General features: G+C 45.8%; 1 protein-coding gene across 7 annotated transcripts in view; it reads right to left on the reverse strand.

Moving 5' to 3' along the window:
• gse1b (Gse1 coiled-coil protein b) overlaps positions 1–22057 on the reverse strand; it is a 599837-nt gene that overhangs the window by 44024 nt on the left and 533756 nt on the right. For 6 of the 7 annotated variants that reach the window (XM_078544609.1, XM_078544607.1, XM_078544606.1 and 3 more), the window contains 5 exons: positions 21060–21259; positions 8210–8376; positions 6008–6202; positions 2853–3032; positions 290–615 (listed from right to left, as the gene is read on the reverse strand). In XM_078544609.1, coding sequence (XP_078400735.1) covers positions 290–615; positions 2853–3032; positions 6008–6202; positions 8210–8376; positions 21060–21259 — 1068 coding nt within the window. The remainder of the gene's footprint in view (positions 1–289; positions 616–2852; positions 3033–6007; positions 6203–8209; positions 8377–21059; positions 21260–22057) is intronic. The other variant, XM_078544608.1, reaches the window with a different exon arrangement.

Genomic DNA, 22057 nt, shown 5'->3' on the forward strand with positions numbered 1-22057 from the left:
GCGGAGTTGCGAACAAACCCTCCTGACAAACCCACCACACAACAGCCCGCGATGCTGGTGTTAGCTTCGTGCCCTTCCAGTAAACTGAAAGGTATGAGCAGCATCGTACTGCAGAAGGTGGAATTGTCTTGAATTGTCAGGGGATCCCCGCAGCTGTGAACAGGGCGGTTTAGGTGAGTATTAAAGGAACTGGACTTAATTTTTTTTGACTGATTTAAAACAAACCAAAGCATCACTTCTCCATCACTGGATACGCTTTATTCCTTTTTACCTGTAACACCTCTATTACCTGTCCGGTTTGGCGTTAGCCTCTCAGCAGCCTTCACTCTGTCGTCTATCTGTTGACCTCGCAGGCTGTGCAGTTCTGGCACGTGTAAGTAGTGATTTTCCATTGCTTTTGCTGCGTTCATTTCCTTTTCCCTGTTTCTTTCCCGATCTCTCTCCATCTCCCGCTCCCGCTCCCTCTCTCGCTCCTTCTCCTTCTCCCTTTCCAGCTCCTTCTCCCTCTCCTGCTCGCGTTCCCTCTCCTTTTCTCGCTCTGCCTCTCGCTCCCGCTCTTTTTCCCGCTCTCGTTCCCGTTCCCTCTCTCTGCGGATCTCCTCATCCATTTGGAGCCTGTAGATCCGGGGGAAGAAAAGTTGAAGGAAAATAAACCCGTTATTATTTATGGTGGAATGTTATGAGCGCACACGCAAAACAGGTTCCTCTGTTTTGAGCTTTAGATGGAGGACTAGGAGCAGCCGGACAGGATTCAGAGAGGGGGGAATGTGAAGGATTCCTTTCACGCAGTGGGTGATAATGATCTGAAATACACTGCCCGAAAGGGCGGTGGAAGCAGATTCAACACTAACACTCAAAAGGGAATGGGATATATACTTGAAGTGGAACGTTTTGTGGGGAAAAAGCAGGGGTTGATGGCAGGACTAACTGGACAGGTCTTTCAAAGACCTGGCAGAGAAGATGGGCCCAATGGCCTCACCTCTGTGTTGTAAGATTTGTTGTTGGCTTCATTTTCAATCCCTGCTCCATGCTCATCTCCCCCCACGGAGAATCTCGGCTGAGATGAGCCTCAGTCCCTCAGGATTCCAAACTAGTCTGGATCCTCCTCTCTCATTGGGATAGTGAAAGCTTGCATATGGACATACCTGGATGATGGGTGTGACTGTGAGCAGACTGGGCTGAGGTGGCAGGTTCCTTTCGCTGAAGGACATTGGTGAACCCGCTGCTTTTCTTTTTAAACAAAAAGTCTTTTTAGTTTTCATGGCCATTTTTCTGGGGCTAGCTCCCAAACGGCTGGACTGGTTGAATTCAGTTTCCCAATTTGCTAAAGTGGGACTTGAACTCACGACCTCTGGAACCACGAGTCCAGTCAAGTGGCTATCCCTATGGCGCGCGTATAAAAAGTAAGTGTTGACAGGCAATTTGACATGGGGTGGCATCGCACCTGCACACATAGGCAAACCCAACGTTCGCACGTGTGCAGTTTCAGCAGGAAGGTTTAGGAGCCAGGACAGTGGTCGGATTACACCAGTTGTTTAAAATTATACAAAAATAACCAAGCGCAGCAGGAGGCACTTATTACATTGCTTGGTGCCCTAGCAGAAATCACTGACTTTGCCATTCATGGCTAAGATCAGCCAGAAGCAATAAAGGGACAAAGTAGCCACAATATCATCACCTGCCATGGCACGTTATTGCATTTAAAGACAGTGCAGAGTGTATTGTGCCTGCTGTTATCAAGAAATTGCAGTGAAAAAGTGTCAATGCTTATACATGAGATATGGCACTGTAGTTATGGTTATGTTTCTAGCAAAAGAAAAGGAAAGACTTCATTTATATGATGCTTTTCATGACCATTGGACATCTCAAAGCACTTTACAGTCAATGAAGTACTTTTGAAATGCAGCTACCGTTGTAATGTAGGAAATGTCCAGCCAATTTGCACACAGCAAGCTCCCACAAACAGCAAGTGATAACGAACAGGTAATTTGTTTTTGTGGTGTTGGATAGAGGGATTAATATCAACCAGGAATAACTCCCCTGCTCTTCTTAAAAATAGTACCATTGGATCCTCTACATCCACCCGAGTGGGCAGATGCGGCCTCGGGTTCAATGTCTCATTGGAAAGACAGCAGCTCCGGCAGTGCAGCACTCCCTCAGTACTGCACTGGAGTGTCAGCGTGGATTTTTGAGCTCAAGCCCTGGAGTGGGACTTGAGCCTGGAACCTTGTGACTCACAGGCGAGCGTCCTACCAATTTAACCATGGCGGACACAACTAGTAATCCAGAGAACGAGAATTCGATCTCACCATGGTAGTGTGAGGCCTTAAATTCAATTTGAAAAAAATCTGCGAATGTAATAACAGTGGAGCAGTGGGTACCTCTCATTTAAACCATTATTGGGAACACACAGTTTCTCAAATACCAGAATGACGAACAAAAACAAAATACTGCAGATGCTTGAAATTTGAAATATGAACATCAAATACTGAAAAAAATCTCAGCAGGTCAGGCAGCATCTATCGACAAGAGAAATGATAACTCTGTTTCTCTCTCCACAGATGCTGTCTGACCTGCTGAGTTTTTCCAGCATTTTCTGTTTCGACACCTGAATAAGAAGTGTGGGTTAATGTTCTGGCTGTGCCATTCTCCCCTCCCGAAACATTAGCCTGCATTTTCCTCTCTGTAGATACTTGATGGCCCGCTGTGTATCTCCAGAAATGTCTCCTTTGATTTCAAATTTCAGCATTTTCTGCCTTTCATTTTCTCTCAAAAAAAAATACCAGCCTTTTAACTGTGCATTTTTTTTTTTTCCCGTGCTTGTGATGTGCTGTGGATAGGTGCAGATTTACCTCTCTGACAAGCGCTCTGACTGCAGGGCAGACAGTGAAGAATGAGACAGCTCTGCTGGGAACCTCATTCCAGGCAGGTGCAGATGCATGGCAGAAGGGTGCAGAGGAGGCAGAGAGGCAGGGGTCGCGATGGGGTAGAAAGGTGACCTTAAGGCTGAGAGACAGTATGAATCATCCACTCTGCAAATACAAAGGAACAAGAGCACAATCAGTCAGAAGACAAATTCCTCCTTGGCAGTCTGTTACTCCAACCCAGCATTACAATACAGTCTAATTGCATCGCTCTACCATTAGCAGACATGCCTTTAGCTGCCTTGGGCCCTAAGCTCAGGAATTCCGTTCCTCAACCTCTCTCTCCTCCTTGAAGACACTCCTCAAAAGCCACCTCTTTGATCCTGTCCTTAATGTGGCTCAGCATCAAATTTCGTTTGGTAATCGCTACTGTGGAACACCTTGGGATGTTTTGCTACTTCAAAAGACACAATATGTTGTTGTTGCTGCTGTAAGACTCACTTTGAGGCTTTCGCCTCAGTCGTCTTTGGCAAGCTCAAAAAGTCAAGTTAGCTGTCTTGGGAGGTACTTATTGGGTCAAAGGCTTTTCATAGGGTGGGAGATGCAGTGGAAGTATTTTACTCTCTGAAGAGGACTTGCTGATTCTCTTCCATCAGCCACTGGGCAGGAGGCAATGAGTTACAAGCAATAACAGCCAAGTCCAATCATACTCATTCTGGTCAGTTCGCATATCGTAACCAGGGACCTAATAGGGTTTTGCTTGCGGGAGGGGCTGATTACTTGGGGTGAAAATGGGGACAAGTTAAGCATTTCTAAACTTACTGGATTCAGTCCAATGAGGCCCCATTGTTACTAATAAATCACAAACCCTGGGTCCTTTTCTATGTTGCACACAGGCCAAGGCGTGACAGAGAATTCCGATTATTTTTTCATAAGTATGGAATACAAAAGCCTATTGATCAGTAAATACCAACATTTGGATTCCATCTCCCGTGCAATGCAGGGGTTACACACTGCAGTGATTGCTTCGATTAATACGCAGCCTCTTTTGGAGATGGTATTGATAACCGCCAAGAAAAAGGCTGCAAATGGAGAGCTGCTACACAAAGTGACCTGCACTGAAGAAAATCCTTACAGAAAATCCAGGTTTGACAAGAGGAGCCCTGACCCGATCAGCTGTCCATTGTTATAGGTCTCAGTGCATCAATAAGTTTCAGTACAGCTAGGTTACAGAACTTTGCCATCAGTATCTTGTGAGAAGATTGAGCTCTGAGAGCCCCAGGGCACACATGGTTTTGTTTTTAGGTAGCTCAGTGTTTCTCTTAGGCATAAGGGAGAATGCATTTCACACTAATATTGCTCGAGAGATGTGCCCTCCTATCCTGAAGGCTATGATGAGGCTCCCACCGCTTTCAGCGGTCTTCCATCTCATTCTTCATGTGCAAGCACAAACAATCAGTTTTGGGAAGCTATCCAACTTTGGGGAATCATTTTACCCAATGTTGTTTCATATACAGGGCTCCATGCACTTCGCAAATTACAACATCCTTTGTGAGTCAGCTCTCACAAATCACCAGACAGATTGTGCGTACACACCGCTGCCATTTTCTGCTCCCTCTGATGCTTCTTCCCAATACTTTCCAAGCTTTATTGTCTGTCATCAGCTTTCCAATTGCCTTGACCCCTCTTCTCTGCCAAAAGGTTAAAATGTCATTGTCTTAAACTGGCAATATCTTTCCATTTCAGTGAACTGAATCGCATAACTCTCAAACTCTGTTACAAATGGGACAGGGCTTATTTGTAGCTCAAAGGCAAAAAAAAAATTAAACAACTACAGTTCACACTTTTTTTAAGCAACGCGAGATGCAATGCCCCAGGGATGTCATAAAATGATTACTCCCCAATTCCAAAATAAAGGTTGGACATCTGTCAAAGTAGGGCCTATGGGGCCTGCATGTTAAGTTTCTCCTCTTACTTTTGTTAGGAGAGCAATTCATGTTTGTAGCCTGTGGCCACATCAGGTGGTCTCTTATACTTATTTCACTGACCTCTTGCCCTTTGCCCCTTCAGTTCCTGTTAATCACAGAGCCAGAACTCTCTCAAACCGGCCAGTGCTGATACAGGTCCCTGTTGAAATGTGCAATCTGTTCAATGAGCATCTGCAGCACTCTGGTGGCTTGGCTAAGTAGCTACTCTCGATATCTGAATTGACTGCCGCTACCATAGAGGTATTATAGCTCAGAGTGATGCTCTGGCCCTGAGCCAGTATCCACATGTGCACACCTTCCAGCAGCAGTCACAGGTCATCACTCAGGAGTAGGAACTACAGTTGACCTTCCTCTTTCTAACCCCAGCAACAACTTAAGAAGGCTATAAGGATGGACGCGGTCAAGGAGATAAGGACAGGGGAGACCTGAAGAATTTGAGCATGAGAATGGGAATTTTAAAATTGAGGCATTGGTCAACTGGGAGCCAGCATGGATGAACGAGCACTGGGACGATGGCTGAATTGGGTCTTGGCATGAGCTAGGCCACGGGAAGTAGAGATTTGGATGAGCTCAAGTTTACGGAGGGTGGGAAATGGGAGGCTGGTCAAGAATCGGAATGTTTTATCTAGAAGTGGCAGAAGCATGGATAAGGGTTTCAACAGCAAATGGGCGATGTTCCAGAAATGTTATTGGGTGATGCCAATTCTCCTGGGTCGGAAACCTGGCACAGGGTAAAATAGGATGTGGAGGTTGTGAAAAGTCTGATTCAGCCTCAGACAGTAGCCAAGGAAGAGGGTGGAACTCAGTGGCTTGGGAAGGGAAGTTGGTGACTATGGGCTTCAGTCTCCCCAGTGCACGAATGCAGGAAATGATATCCCAGGAAGATGACGGACAATGAACACACTCTTGCTACTGCAGTGGAGATAATTAACTAAGCACAGACCGGGGAGCAACATTCTCCTTTCCGTGGCATTGCACATCAGTAACTAAACTAGTTTTCTAGTTTGGTTTTCTCTGACAACCAGGACTCTGAGCTCTTTTGCTTTGCCCACCTACAAATACACAGAGGAATCCATTCATACACACGAACCAAGCAACCCCATGAAGTCAAGGGGCCTCAAATTCCATCTACAACCGCGAATAGCTCCCCCTTACCTAAAGGCTGGGTGAGGAAACGGGTGGTGTGCGAGATAGCTGGAGTGGTAGTAGGCAGTAGCAGCTGCCTCGAGGCCCATTGGTGGCAGCGTTGGCATGCGGAGTTCTTCCCCTGTGTGATAGGGCCGGAAGCTGCGAAAGTACTCTTCTTGCATGTCGCCAGGTGTCACCACGTGAGGGATAGGTCGCTGGAGACTGCGCGGAAGCAAAATCACAAAGGGCTTAATTGCTGCACGTCATCGCAACCCCCCTCTAGAAACAAACATAACCATTGAACCTTCTTTGCTATAAAAAGTGCACTCAAAGTTCAACTCCAGAAAAAAGTTTTTTTTTAAAAAAAAATCAGAATTGAGACTGTTATCATTATTCAGATAATCATCTTTAAAAAGGAGTGGTCTTATCAGAAATACATTGAAAGACCTGAACTATAATTATCTTTCAAACATTTGTTCTCAACACTCTTAAATAAACAGTAAGGAAAGATGAATTGGATTTCTGACCTAGGGGGTTACATTTGGAATCTAAGCCTCAAAGGACAGCCAGATTTCGCTGACACTGGGCTGAGTTCTCAGTCAAGACAATAAACTATATCATTCCAGGAGAACAATGTACAATGGCGCTTCCTGTCAGCTGGCCAATGATTGTTCAGGCCATCAGCTGTGGAAGGGCCTGTGACTCACAGCATCTTATCCTACCGCAGGAAAGAGGGTGCATTGCAGCAATAGACAATAAGGTCAGAGGAAGGATGCAGAAAGGCAAGTAACTTGACCCCCATCTCTCAGCACCGGAAAGTCCCACCCCTTCACCAGGTGGGCAACCATCCCCAAGAAATGGCTTTAATTCAAGCCTATGCAAAACACAGGATCGTCAACATGGCACCAGCCCGGCTGCCAATTGTTTTCCATTGTTGTCGCACTGCCGTGTCTGTACTGCTGTACTCATAGGCGAGGAGACTGAGGGGCCATATTTTAAACGAGGCAAAGGGATTCGGGAGGCAGGTTTGTTTCCGGGTCGCGAACCCACCCCAGACAGGAAGCAGGCAAAGCTTCCGATTTCGATGGAGGCGAGCAGTTAATTGGCAAGGGTCGGCACGGCAACCAATTAGTGGCTGGGGGCTGATGTGGGTAGGGCTGCCGCCTGTGATTAAATGTATTCCTGGAGATTTCATCACATGATTTTCCCCCCACACTCCAGCCATTTTCAGCCAACACATCCAGCCTTGTGACACACTGCCTTCCCACGCCAATTGGGAAGCAAAAAGACTCAATGCCCAATTGAATGATGCTTGATTGTCAGCCAAACTGCCTTGCCCCATCCCCCACCCCACCACCAGTTTCAATATTTTTATATCCGGTAAAGAGAAAAGTTCAAAGAAAACAACAAAAGGAAAAACAATCGTTTTTAATGCGCCAATGATTTTTCTCCAGGGTTGCACATAGCAGTGCCCTAGAATTTGATCTTCAATTCCTGGGGGCTCCAGGCCAATGCTGGATGGTTGGGCAACCCTAGACGTGGGACACCAGGGAAGCAGGTCACACACTCTGTTGCTCTAGCTGCCGCCTGTGCATGATTTTTAAAAAAAGACCTGAATCTTCAAATTGGCCAGGCCGATTGAGAGCTGGAACCCGGGACAGGGCAGATCTCAGTGTTATTAAAATTTCATCGCTGCGTAAGAAATTTTCATCAAAAGTGCCACTTTTCATAAAAATCGCATGAATACTTTGTCCACGTTGCTGAACCTTTTGACGGGCTGGAGCTGTTCCAATTTCCACAGCTCCTAACGGCCGCCCGCCCGCACGAAAAATCCCAGGGCGTTAAAGGGAGAGTTCTTAACGGGCCCTTTAATTACAAAACTGAGTCCAACTTGCAATGCAGGTAACTTCACTTTCCGACCCTCCCCCTCCCCGAAAGACGGCGGGGGTCAGGAATGGAGGCCGCAGACCGGCGCACAGGCCAGCGCCATTTTTTTTGGGACCACGTGCCTTCATGCAATAGAGCTCACGGAAATCCAGCCCCGGACTTTCAAAATACCTCGAAAGAATAAGGACGACCGCACAATGATGTTGTGTATTTCCTTTTGGCTTTATAGTTTATGCAGCTTAATGGAACATCAGCTCCCCTTTAACCTCTCTTCCCCCCCACCCCTCTCCCTTTTAAAAATGCTCCAGATAAAAAAAAAAGGTCACTGCAATATTAACTTACTTGAGAGGAGGGAATCGGGAGTCCTGAACCACTGTGCTGTGAGTGAGACCAAATGCATAAGGGGTCCCCAGGAGATGAGATGTGATTGATGGAGTTCCCTTCTCTGACTGATGCTGTGACTCCGTGTGCATTCGTTCTCTGCTGGGACCCCTGGCTACCGGCTCTGGCTGAAAAAGAACAAAAAAAAAAGAAACATGAAACGAAAGACGGGTTCTTGCTCCTGGTTTATGACTCTGATCGGAGAAGCGTATCATCCTTTCAACAAGGGCCACCAAGGTGGTCTCTGTAGATGCGCAAAATTCTGCTTGAAACTCTTTTTCTTCATTAAAAAGTATCGCATAATGGAAAACTCCAGAATACACTTGACATGTAATCTCTGGCAATACTTCATTCAGATGAGACTTTAAAACTGAAGCACTGCCTCGGGGGCTGAGGCCTCAACTATTTACAATCTATATCAATGACTTGGATGACGGGACTGAATGCATGGCTGCTAAATTTGCTAATGACACAAAGATAGGTAGGAAAGTAACTTGTGAAGAGGACATAATGAGTCTGCAAAGGGTATAGGTAGGTTAAATGAGTGGTCAAAAAATTGGCATAATGTGGGAAAATGTGAACTTGTCCACTTTGGCAGGAAGAATAGAAAAGCAGTACAGTATTTAAGTGGAGAGAGATTGCAGAACTTTGGGGTACGTAGGGATCTGGGTGCCCTGGGCAGGAATCTCGAGAAGTTGGTATGCAGGTACAGTAAGTGCAAATGGAATGTTGTCATTTATTGCTAAGTGGAATGGAATATAAAAGTAGGGCTGCTTTTCTAGTTGTTCAGGTCATTAGTGAGACCATGTCTGGCGTACTGAGTACAGTGTTGGTCTCCTTATTTAAGAAAGGACCTAATTGCATCAGAAGCAGTTCAGAGACGGTCCCTTGATTGATTCCTGGGATGGGGGGTGGGGTCATCTTATGAGGAAAGGTTGGGCCTGTATCCATTGGAGTTTTGAAGAACGAGTGGTGATCGGGACTTGACAGGGTGGGTGCTAAAAGGAAGTTTCCCTCGTTTGTGAAACTGGAACGAGGGGACACAGTTTAAAAATAAGGGGTCTCCCAGTTAAAATGGAGATGAGGAGAATTTTTTTCTCTCAGGGGCTTGTGAATCTTTGGAACACTCTTCGCCAGAGCGCGGTTGAGGCAGGGCCATTGAATATTTAAGGCTGAGGTAGATAGATTCTTGACTAACCGGGGGGGGGGGGGGGGGGTCAAAGGTTATCAGGGGTAGGCAGGAAGGTGGAGCTGAGGCCACAATCAGATCAGTCGTGATCTTATCGAATGGCAAAGGAGGCTCGAGGAGCTAAATAGTCTACTCCTGCTCCTAATTTGTACGTTCATATGTCTGTCTGTCTGTCCAGTGTTCAAGGGAAGGTAGGAGAACTATCTGAAATTTAAGGCTGTTTTCCTAATGCAGTGGGCAACATTTCTCCAGGCTGTTAGTATAGGACACAACTCAAGTTTCAATCTAATTCCATTTTAATATGAGGCTTGTGTGGGGAAGCTGTCATGACCTCCCCATAGTGCTAACCTGACAACTGGAGGCAAGTAAAACCTGACACCAGAGGAAACCCGGAAAGGTAAATTCATTTAGTTTTACCCGCCCCACTGATGGGCCAAGAGGATCAGGAATGCTCCGCCAGACATCAAATGGAAACCTTAGGCCTCCCATGCCCCTGGATTCCCTCTACCTCCCAGTTCTCTTCCTAACCACTTACCTGACTACAGGGCCTGTTCCCACATAGTCCCAGCTCAACTTCTGCCACCCGAAATCCTGCTCCCACCCACTGGCTCTCCAGTAAACATAGAAACTAGGAGCAGGAGTAGGCCATTCAGCCCTTCGAGCCTGCTCCGCCATTCATCATGATCATGGCTGATCATCCAACTCAATAACCTGCTCCCACTTTCTCCCCATACCCTTTGATCCCTTTCGCCCCAAAAGCTATATCTAGCTCTTTCTTGAAAACATACAATGTTTTGGTCTCAGCTACTTTCTGTGGTAACGAATTCCACAGGCTCACCACTCTCTGGGTGAAGAAATTTCTCCTCATCTCAGTCCTAAATGGTCTACCCCGTATCCTCAGACTGTGACCCCTGGTTCTGGACTCCCCCACCATCGGGAACATCCTGCCTGCATCTACCCTGTCTAGTCCTGTTAGAATTTTATAGGTTTCTATAAGATCCCCCCTCATTCTTCTGAACTCCAGCGAACATAATCCTAACCAACTCAATCTCTCCTCATATGTCAGTACCTTCGCTGCGGTTCATACAGTGAAAGATGAGGAATTAAAATCTATTAGGCCTCGGGTGACCAAATTTTTAAAAGGCAAAAACCAGGACACATTGAAAAACAATGGGAAGGCGGGACTCTGTGACGACTGACGTGTGGGGCAACCAATGACAAGAGGCTAGGGGAGGGGCAGTTGAAGGTGGGTGGTCATGTGATGATATCTCTCAGAAAGTGTCCAGCCAGAGTTGGCAACCTTATTCCGGAAATCGTTTAAAAGGCATCAGCAGCAAGGGAGCCATCGGTGCCAAAGGCAGTGAAAGTCCCTTGGAGACACAAGGGGGCAGTGGGGGAGGGATCCAGGTTCTGCTGCATGCTTCTTTTACAGGAAGGAGGAGGTTGAAATTTCACTCAGACTTTCTCCCCGCAGGCCCAGTTTGTATTTGACAAAAAGGGAAAAGTTGAAAACCGGAACATTTGAACTAATTTTAGGAAATTGTTGGGACATTTAATCATATATATATATATATATATATATATATACACTGGCACTGTCCCAGCAAAACAAAGACATCTGATCACCCGAACTAGGCCTCCAGGCTGCAGTGGGCGCTCCCACCAGGAGTTAAAATTGAGGTTTACATCTCAATACCTGCTTCGGACCACCACTGCATAATCGACTTCCCTCCCAACCACCTGCAAACTCACTCTTCTCAAGGGGGGTATTCGTGCTAATCTAGATTCACGAGCACAATGCCTCGGCTACCTCCCGCTGGTGCCTGAGGCCAGACAGGGAGCATCAGCCGACTGGCTAACGTTCAACTGTGGCTTCCTATCTTTACAACAAAAAGCAATAAAAAAAAAAGGGCCACTAAGCTTTAGACAAACAAATCAAACGAGAGAGAGAGAGAAAAAAATTCCAGATCATCCTTCTTCCTAAGTATCGTTTAAACGAAGGTTTGGAAAACCGCAGGTTAGATTGTTCTGACCCCACGGCCCCAGCACTGCTGACAAGCACTTTGAGGAGGTGGGGTGGCGTCTGTATTTTCATTTAAGGGAAGTCACATTTGGTGAACCATTTCCTCTCTCAAGAGGTTGCCATGCTTCAGCGCAGGCTTACAGGCTGATAATTGTTGACCCCTCCTGACTCAACTGTGCTAACATGTAATATTAAATGTCAGTAATGTTATTTCTGAGCTGGGGTGCTGATCTGCCTCGTTTTGAGTCTGCCTTTCATGGCAGGGTTCCAGCCAGCGCGATCTCTCTCAAGACCCCCCTTTTTGAAAGGCTAAAACGTTCTGATGCATTTTTCATGCTGGTGGGAGAGATGCTGCCTCTCCCAGGCACCCTGGATGCTCGCCCAAGCGTTAAAGTGGTTCAGAAAATGTCAACAGAAGTCAAAATCAAAGTTCACGGAACGAGCGCAGACACACGGCTCTTTTCAACGTTAGGCCACCCGAGGAAAAACAATTCAAGCGCTTTTTATTTGCAAAACACGACTACAACAGATCAAAGAGGCGTCGCATGATGGCCCTTTCACTCTCTTTGAAGCAAAGAAGCTTCTTTTTTTAAAAAAAATATGTAACTACCCATTAAAATCCTTCATAGTTTTTCTCTCCTCTGCTGCTGAAGAGAAAGCACTTGCATTTCTATAGGACCTTTCACCACCCCAGGATGTCACAGTGTGCTTTAAAGCCAATGTATTCGGTTTTAAAGTGTAGCCGTTGTATTAATGTAGGTAAAGTGCAGCCAATTTGTGCACAGCAAGCCCCTAAAAGCAGCAATGGGGTAACCGCCAGATAATATGTTTTTGGTGAGGTTGAAAGAGTAGATTCCTTGTTGAGGTACAGTTTCACCTAATTCACCCACCAGATTCTTGCATCCAAATGCCCACCGTGTGTGTAGACTTGTTTGGACAGTGTGTGTCGGAAGGCTGCTCATCCTCAGCCATCCTTCCCACATCCATTTCCAAGTCAGGGGCTGCTGGATGGCACTCCGGAGTGGGGAATATTAGCTAGTCTCCCAGGGGCACCAGGAATGTTTGGAACCCATTATGGAGGTGCCCAAGATGACATCAGTCAAATCAGCATGGACTGGGAATCAAACAACAATGTTAAAGGTGTTACATGAATGCACAGAGTAAAACATCCCAAGGTGCTTTACAGGAGCATTACCAAGCGTTCCTGGTTTGTGTGACCCAGTCTCTCCCAAATGAGCCACTGAGAAAGATTATTCTTTAATGATTCTGTAATTAATACAATCTATTTTAATTGAGAAGCACAACATTGCTATGAGGAAAAAGCGGGGGTTGGGATTAATTGGAGAGCTCTACCAAAGAACCAACATAGGCGCAATGGGCTGAATGGGCTCCTTTTGTGCCATATCAATCTATGGTCGGAATTTTCCGGCCCTGCCATGGGGCTGCAACATCCGCGGGACCAGAAGATCCTGCTGGTGGAAGGTGCCGGAAAATTCCAGCCTATGTTCCTAACAGTACAAATTGTTCTGGGTTTTCAGTGAGATTTTATTTTTTAAAAAAAGGTATTCCTCTTCTTTCGATGAGGTGTCCCTTTTTGTTGGGGTACAGTTCCAGAAGAAGACATATTCCTCCTCGAGTCACCGTTCTCATCATGTGACCATTTGGGTACAGTTAGATTTTACACTCACTGACTCTGAATGGATGGAGAGTCCATGGACACTTTGCAAGAAAGACATCATAAACCAAATCCAATAATATTTTGTTTTGCTCTCTGATGCACCTTGGGATGCTTTACTATGTAAAGATGCTATGAAAGGGCAAGTTGTTGTAGTTGAACTCAGCCAATGTTCACACATGCGCTTTTCACCAGGAAAACCAAACCAGGAAACCAGGCTAAATTTCCCCCTTTCTTGGCCCAGACTCTGTGGTAATGCCACCCACACTACAACCAGAGTGAGATAAGCCAACTCCCCACAAATTGGGAACCAAATCTGGAAACTCACTGACCTAAATGTTTTAACACCTTGTGGGACAGTGCCTAAGCCACTCAGTCATAGAAACAGGAGCAGGCCATTCAGCCCCTTGAGTCTATTCTCCCCCCATTGAATGAGGTCGGATTTGACCTGGACCCTAACTCCATGTCAAGATCACAGGGCTGAGGGTATTCATGGCTGTTGACTTCAGTAATGTCCCAAATGTGGCCAAGCGTGACTGAAATGCTTTCAGTACTAAAATTACGAATGACCTTTTTATTCTTTCTCTCTCTCTCTTTTCTTGTGGTTATTGCAACTTCCTGCCACAAGAGCAACTCGGCTGTCAGTCAGCTGCAGAGATTTAATAGAAACAGGAAATGCCGGTTTGAGCAGCTCCCATGATGCATAACAAGCAGAGCAAGCCAAAAAAAAAAAATCACCCACAAATAACAAAGATGACAAGATTGGGATGGATGAAGCATGATGAAGAAGCAATGTTTTACAAAGATTTGCACACCTAGTGGAACCTTGGGTGTTTCCTCCTCCCCCCACCCCACATCCCCCATTGCCTGTGTACCTGCCAGAATTGGCTAATCTCCCTGATGATGCCTCCTCAGTTGCCTCTGGTTTAACCTGGTTGTTTGCGGTCTGCACTGGAGATAAAAGTCTCATAGCTAATTGTCCTTGTTGTCAATACACGCATGATCTGTCTCACACAAAGGTGCTTTTACTTTGGTTTCAAGGCAGTGATGCTTAGGCACCGCTCTACTTGTTTGGCTGTTCCATACGGTATGGAACTCTTTTAGACATTGGGGAGATAAGAGTCAGTAAATGGGGCAGCAACTCAGGGGATCCACAAATCCCGGGGTGGGGGGGGCGGCGTTGGTGGTCAGGAACTCCACTAATACCAGGACAAGTAAGTCAGGCGATTCATAGTGAGAGGACATCTATAACACTAGTTGTCAAGGTGTCACCTAAAGCTATGGTGTTCATATGATGTACGTGGCTCACTGCATGGACAATCGCCAAATGTCCTAGCCCTCTGTGATGCCAGGTGTGAGTAGACCCCCAACCAATCTGGACTAAGCCTTGCGATAAACAGTAAGCAAGTATCTCCTGACCCAAAATATTTCCCACTTCATACACTCGTGTCTCAAAAGAAAGCCGGTTTGGCCGGAATTTTCCAGCCCCTCACGCCGGTGGGATCTGCTGGTCCCACCAAAGTGAACGGAGATTTCAATGGTTTGCCGGCCCTGCCTTGAGGGGGGGGGACTAGAAAACTCTGGCCTTTGTCTTTCCGGCTTGCCGTTAATGCTCCCTTTCGTAGTTGAATCCACGAGGGTAGCAAAACCACAGAGAAACTTAAAAAGCATTACCACATAGTTGAAGAGATCAGCGAACAGGAAAACACACACTCCCAAAATACTACCCCAGTTTGTTCAAAACACAACTTGATTTGTTACTGCACTCTAACTATGAACAGTATTTACAGTTGAACTGCCAAGCATAATATTGTTGCACCCAGGAGAAGACTGATAGCCTGTTTGTGTGTGGTTGGTTTACACAGAGTGCACTCTGTCGCTCCTTAACCATACGCAAGGCCTTACACAGCAGACTTTAACTGCAATGTGAAGGGAATACAAATAGGGAACCACACACAGAGGGGGGCTGATACAGCTGTCGTATGGACCATTTTCAGTGGGTGTCAAATTTGGAATTGTATTAATTCTATAAAAGTCAGCGAAGCCGCTGGGATTATTTAGTGGATTGGTATCAATAAATGACCCGAGGAGTCCCATTTAAGCCAATGCGCTTTAATCAGAAGGTCTGATAGATATCGTGTGTGATGCCTTGAATTTGCTGTCTCAAATTGCTCCCATCACTATCGCTATGGATGACACATCAACAACTCAGCAGTACTTCTCCCCAATATTGCAGTTAAAGTCCTCTCAAAGTGCCGAATACAAAGCAAAGTTCTCCCAATGGAGAAGATTTCTCACCAGGAGCGTGAACTTCCTTGATATGAAGATTTCTATAGCTACAACTTGACGTTTTTACTGGAACTTCACCTCAGTGCCGTTGCGATACAATGTAGAACACCAGGCAGGCACAAACTCCAACTACTGAAATGAGTTGGCAAAAAAGCCAGCAGGAAGATGAGGAGGAATGTTTTTACTCAGCCAGTTGCGGTGATCTGCAGTGCCTGTAAGGGTGCAGGCAGCAGACTCAGCCTTACCTTTTAAAAGGGGACTGGATATACTCTTGAATGGAGGAAACAAATTGCAGAGTTATGGGGAAAGTGCAGGGAAATGGGACTAATTGGATACTTCTTTCAAAAAGCTAGCACAGGCACAATGGGCTGAAGGGCTTCCTTCTGTGCTATATGAACCTTAGTCTAAGATGCAGGCAGTAAGAACAAGATCATATAAAAGCCCTCCAGTTTACCCATTCATTCCCATCTATGTTGGAATATACGCTGGCCCCACTGACTTTCTCCTGATTTTGGATCAAGCCTTCATTCTGTTCCTCTGCTAAATGTTCCAGATAAATCCATATTCACCGTACTAGATACCGGTTCTCTCTACCTGGGAATTTGAACCTAGCCTATTTAAAAACTGTTTTTGCTGGGTAAGATTTTTTTTAAATCTTTAGTCCAGGCACTATTCCTTTAATTCAGTATTGTTGGTAGAATGGTTAATTTTTGAGATTTTTCTCCCATCGATTTCAGTGTTAGAGCGCAAGAGCTGAAATAATAAATTAATGGGATAATAAACCAGAGCAGTGATCCATCTGCCATTGCAGTCACCATTTTCAGTCTACCACAGCCTGACTCTTGTTCCCTCCTGCCCTGTGCAAGTAAGATTCTACGTGCTATATCTGTCAGTTCAGTTAACGTGGGGAGAGGCAAAGTTGACTGTATTACAGGTGGATGGAGGTGCAAGTGAGTGAGTTCGGATGGAAGGAGATAAGGGCAAGTAAGTTGGAGGCGAGGTTGTGGGAGTTGGAGGCGGAAGGAGGAATGAGAAAATGGGGGGGGGGGGAGGGAGATATGGGGAAATTTCAGCATCTCACAACATCAAAAACAATCAAATTTCCTTCACCGTGTAAGACTGTCAAACTCAAGCTGACGAGCACTGAATGACACAGGTCTGCACTCACCAGCAAGCAGGCAGAGAGTGACCAAACTCATTCCACCCACCAGCTGTATAGAGTGATTATGGGGATATCAGCTGATTAGACAGGCAGAAGTCTGATGACCTCGGCTCCAGTTTGAAAATGGATGACGTGCATTTCCTGTGAAACATGTTTGAGGTCAGATCGTTGACTTCTCTTCAACAGACATGGATGACATAACAATGGTATTGTTGCAACACGTGGACAGCACTTCTCCACAACTGGTCAAAAATCCACAAGGCACTTGAGGGGGCAGTTGGTCATGTCCTGTACAAGCTAGAAAACTCTCATAATGTGGCAATTTATCGGTTCTAAAAGAAGGCCATTGGCCTGAAACATTAGCTCCGTTTCTCTCTCCACAGGTGCTACCTGGCCTGTTGAGTATTTCCAGCATTGTGTGTTTTTATTTCAGATTTTCAATGTTTGCAGCATTTTGCTTTTATGGCAATTCATCATCCATTTCACTAACCCGGCTTCCCACAGCCAAAATCTCCAGTCAGACTTAGATCCTGAGGAAGTTATTATAAATTCTGCAAAAATATTTGTGTTTTTTTTAAAAAAAAAATAGGTCATTCTATTTGCTTAGGTACCATTGCATTAAAATAGACTTCTTTGGAACTGTTCGTTTTTAGCATCTTTATACAATGAATGGGATAGGAAAAACAGGCCTTTTGGTTTGAAACTCCCAGTGCCTCAGGTAATGAATTAATGCTGTGTTCGGTCACCTGCTCTGACACTGAGCTACATGAGATCACGAGGCTTCCCCAAGTTCCGTTCCTGATCAGTGTTGAATGAGCTCATCTCAAATGGAGCCCCCAGTTGGGACTGCTGCAACCGGCCAATGGCACTTGGAACTGGAAAACTGCCGCCCTCTGACGTGTGTTGGAAAACATGATTGCTGCCTCTTCTGTGACGCACCACACGACGGAGCAGCCTGCTGACACTCTCAGGATTTGCAGCACAGAAACAGGCCATTCAGCCCAACTGGTCTGTGCTGGTGGTTATGCTCCACATGAACCACCTCACACCTAACCTTACCTCATGTCCCACATGCGTTTATCAAACTTTTCCTTCAGTGCATCTGTCCTATTCACCTCAGCTACTCCCTGTGGTAGTAAGATTCACATTCTAACCTCTCTCTGGGTGAAGATGTTTCTCCTGAGTTTTCTATTGGGTTTATTAGTGATCGCCTTATATTTATGGGCCCTAGTTTTGGACTTTCTTCCCCCCCCACCTCAACAAATGGGAACACCCTGTCTACATCCAGTCTATCAAAACCTTTCAGAATCTTAAAGACCTCTATTAAATCATCTCATCCTCACCCAGCCTTCTGTTTTCTAGAAACAAGAGTGCCAGCCTTTCCTCATTGCTGTAGCCTCTCAGTTCTGGTATGACTCTTAAAAATACTTTTATTGCGCCTTTCCCATTGTCTCTATGGGGAAACTTGTCCTCCTATTGGGGGGTGGGGGGGGGAGTGTAGGAGCAGGCGTGCCTCTGATCGGCGTCCCCAATTGGGGGAATGCCACATTTTATGTGGGTGGGCCAATTAAGGCCCGCCCAGCGTGACATCCGCTAGGAAGCGCTATGCGCTCCCTGTGCGGGCAGGGGGTGGATTCCCTGAGCCGGGAGTGCGCTCCTTCATGCATGCGCGCGAAAGAGCGCACAGATCTCCCTGAGGCTAAGTGCTGCCTCAGGGAGGTCAGCTCCAAATTTAAAAATGTTAAGCAAATGATAGCAACATTTCCCTGACATTCCCCTCATGTGACACTGTCACATGAGTTGGGACACGTTCATCGCTTTTACTGAAACTTTTATTAAATATTTATAAAACCCTCATCCCGCCCGTGGATGAGGTTTGATGCTGTTTCTGAAGCCCGCCAGGGCTCCCAGCCTGCCTGCCAACCCTAAGGTTGGACGGGCAGGTCCACAAATGAGGTTAATTACTTTTTCAATGGCCTCAATAGGCCGTTGACAGGTCGGCGAGCGCACAGTTGACTCAGCTGTGCCCCCGCTGACCTGAAAGTGGAAATGACGCGGGGTGATGTCAGAAGTTCCACCCGATGTCATCCCGCGTCGGCGAACGATCCCGCCCTTGCTCGCCAACCAGAAGATCCTCCCCTTTGTCTCTTCTACATACTATTAAACAATAGAATAGATTTGTAAATTAACTCACGGCCTGACAACGTGGAACACTGATGCACTGTGGAGCAGCTGAATAAGAAGAATCAGTTCCAATTTGTTAAAGGAGTGGTGAACTGCCTCTTAGACGGTAGACGGTCTCAAGAACTGGGAGCACCTATAGAACGGTATCCTTGCTGCAAGAATCAGCACTCTCGGGAAAGGAAGAGAGCACGAGAAGGTTTGGTTTGTTGGGGGGTAGGGGGAGGGGGGGCATTGGGGGTGAAGGTTTCAAGCAGGAGTGGAACTCCAAGGCACTCATGAAGAAACCATTTCTCCAAGTAAAGATTTAATTTCCCTCGGCTCACTGCACCAGAGCAATTGAAGCTAATGCTCCACAAATGACTAATGCTTAAGTTTAGGAGCCCAAGAGCTTTGCAAAATGGAACAATTTATTGCACCTTAAGAGTATCTCCGAGCTCCCAGCCTCCTCCTCTCATGAATCTACAGATAGAAACAGTCCCAGATGGGCTTGGTATCCCAACAGCAGAGTAGAGGCTTACATCCTTTAATTTAAAATTCAATAAATTTCTGACAACAATGAAGAAATATCAATGGATGGGCCACTGAAAGAATATTCTCTTGATTGGATTACCTGAATGCAAATCAGATAAAGGCAAACAAATTCTGCTTGCTTTCGGACCCCAGAGAATCAATTATTCTTTGGGAGAAAAAAAAAACAAATATTTGCATCAGCCATTTTCCATCTGAATTATAACCGTCTGTTTGTTATGGCACTACCAGTTCAGTCTAGCTCTCCTTATTCATGCAGCCTTTTCATGCAAAGACTGAGACATGAAGACTACTTTTTTTTGTTTACTCTCTAGCATCTGAACTGATTTGCTTTACTGAGCAGGATCCTAATAATACAATTAGCTGGAACACTGAATGCTGCTGCTCCCAGTGTAGTTGGGTAATAATTTGATTAATCCATTAAGGTCAGACTTATGCAGTGTGTACATTCACCTTGCACTAATGTGGAAATGCGCGGGACTCTAAATGTCAACTTTCTCTTCCATTAGCTACACCACACAAAGAGTTAAACCCCCAGAGATCAGGCAATTAATATCACCACTAAGGTCTCAGAGTAAGGAGAGCTGGACAGCAGCTTACTGAGTGTCGCATCTTCTGATGGATACAGAGGCTTGAGCCTGGGACCTCTTGAACTGCCAAGAACATTGTGGCTGATGTCCTCACTGGGTTTCAGCAGGTGTCTCTGGAGAGCAACCAGTCATGGGAACTGGCAAGGCTTCCGGCCCAGAGGTCAAAGTCAGAAAATTATCCATAAAATTTCCCCTAATGTACCTTTTAACTGGTTAGCATCACATTGCTGTCTGCGGGAGTTTGCAGTGCACATACTGGCTGCCACACATCCTTCACTACAACAATGGCTATACTTCAAAAAGTACTTCATTGGCTGTAAAATGTTTCAAGACATCCAGTGGTCATGATAAGAGCTATATTAATGCAAGTCAAGTAAAATGTCTAGTCCTGACAGAGAGAGGGGAACAGGATTGAGCCCAATTATCAGTTGCTACTGCAAAATAGCAGCAAAGGCAGCACAATGGTACAAACAATGGTAACATTAATCTAAGGGCCACACAGCCTTAAGTGTTTACTGGGGCTCACTCCTGTTGGAAGCAGATCTCTCGGGTTGCAAGGAAGAAGAATTGGAGCTATAATGCTGTAACCTAGTCCCCAACCCACACTCACTTCATGTGCAGCTTCCTTGCTCATGAGTGCAGGTCACCCTTCCTGTCCCATGCCACACTCACAGGAGGGACGGAAAGAGTTCGAGAAGTTGAATTCCAATACAAAACCAAACTTTTCACCATTTTAATCCAGGTTTGACTTTACTTTATTCTTTCATGGGACGTGGGCATTGCCTGCAAGGCCAGCATTTGTTGCCCATCCCTAATTGCCCCTGAACTGAGTGGCTTGCGAGGCCGCTTCAGAGGGAAGTTAACATTGCTGTGGGTCTGGAGTCACATGGAGGCCAGACCGGGAAAGGGTGGCAGGTTTCCTTCCCTAAAGTGCATTCGTGAACCAGATGGGTTTTTTTTTAAACAACAATCAACGATAGTTATCATGATCACCATTAATAAGACTAGCTTCATATTTCAGATTTATTAATTGAATTTAAATTCCACCACCCGTGTTGAGATTTGAACCCGCATCCCCAGAATATTAGCCTGGGCCTCTGGATTACTAGTCCAGTGACCAACACCACTACTAAATCTCAGTGAGCTACCCAACCTGATTCCACATACTCACCTGCCTGCTTTCACTCCGCCAAAGCCCATTAACAGTCTTCGTCGGTGCAATTGTCACCACAGGGGGAGTACTGGGAACACTGTGACCTGCAGTTGGGACAAGGATAGGTCCGATCGGGCCTCTTTTGGGTGTGCTGGCAGGAGAGCTGTGGTTGGTTGCTGGGGAAGAGACTGGCGAGGACTCACTGCTTATTGAAGAACCTGGAAAACAGAGAAAAAAACACATGTTCAAGTAATGTAAAAGCAAAATACTGCAGATGTTGGAAATCTGAAATAGAAACAGAAAACGCTGGGAAAACTCAGCAGGTTTGGCAGCATCTGTGGGGAGAGGGTTAACATTTCGAGTCCGTATGACTTCTTCCGATGCTGCCAGACCTGCTGAGTTTTTCCAGCATTTTCTGGTTTTATTTGCTCAAGTGATATTTCTGTCAAAAGTCTTATTTCCAAAAGACTTGCAACTATGCAGCACCTAGTGTTGTTAGGTTGGAAGATGCAGCAGCTATTTTGCACACGCCAAGTTGAATCAAACGAACCCCAATATAAATGATCAGCTGACGGCATAGATTGAGTGAAGTGTGTTGGAATGAACGCCAGGAGAGCTACCAGCTTTTCAGGGAGATGGGGTGTAACATTAAAATCTCACTTGTGGGACGGCACCTTTGACAGTGGAGCACTCCCTTAGTGCTCCGCTGGATCAGCAACCTACATGACACATTCTTGGAAAGGGCCTTAACTGCAGTTTTTTGACTCAGGAAGGAACTGTGTTCTCAACTGAACCAAGCTGACGCTTAAGATTTGGCCTCATTTAAGATGTTTAAAAATTGAGGGAAGTTTGCATACCCATTCAGTCGTACATCATTCACATTTATGGGAATCCAGTGACCCCATTTCATCTGAACGTTAGCTTCTTTTTTGTCTTTGATGAAATCATTCTCTCGTCTCAGTGCTCGAGAGGCCTCTAGAGATCTTCAGCCTCTAAGGCTTAAAATGCAGGTCTAA

This window comes from Cetorhinus maximus, chromosome 6 (genome assembly GCF_964194155.1).
Source record: "Cetorhinus maximus chromosome 6, sCetMax3.hap1.1, whole genome shotgun sequence".
NCBI classification, from domain to species: domain Eukaryota; kingdom Metazoa; phylum Chordata; class Chondrichthyes; order Lamniformes; family Cetorhinidae; genus Cetorhinus; species Cetorhinus maximus.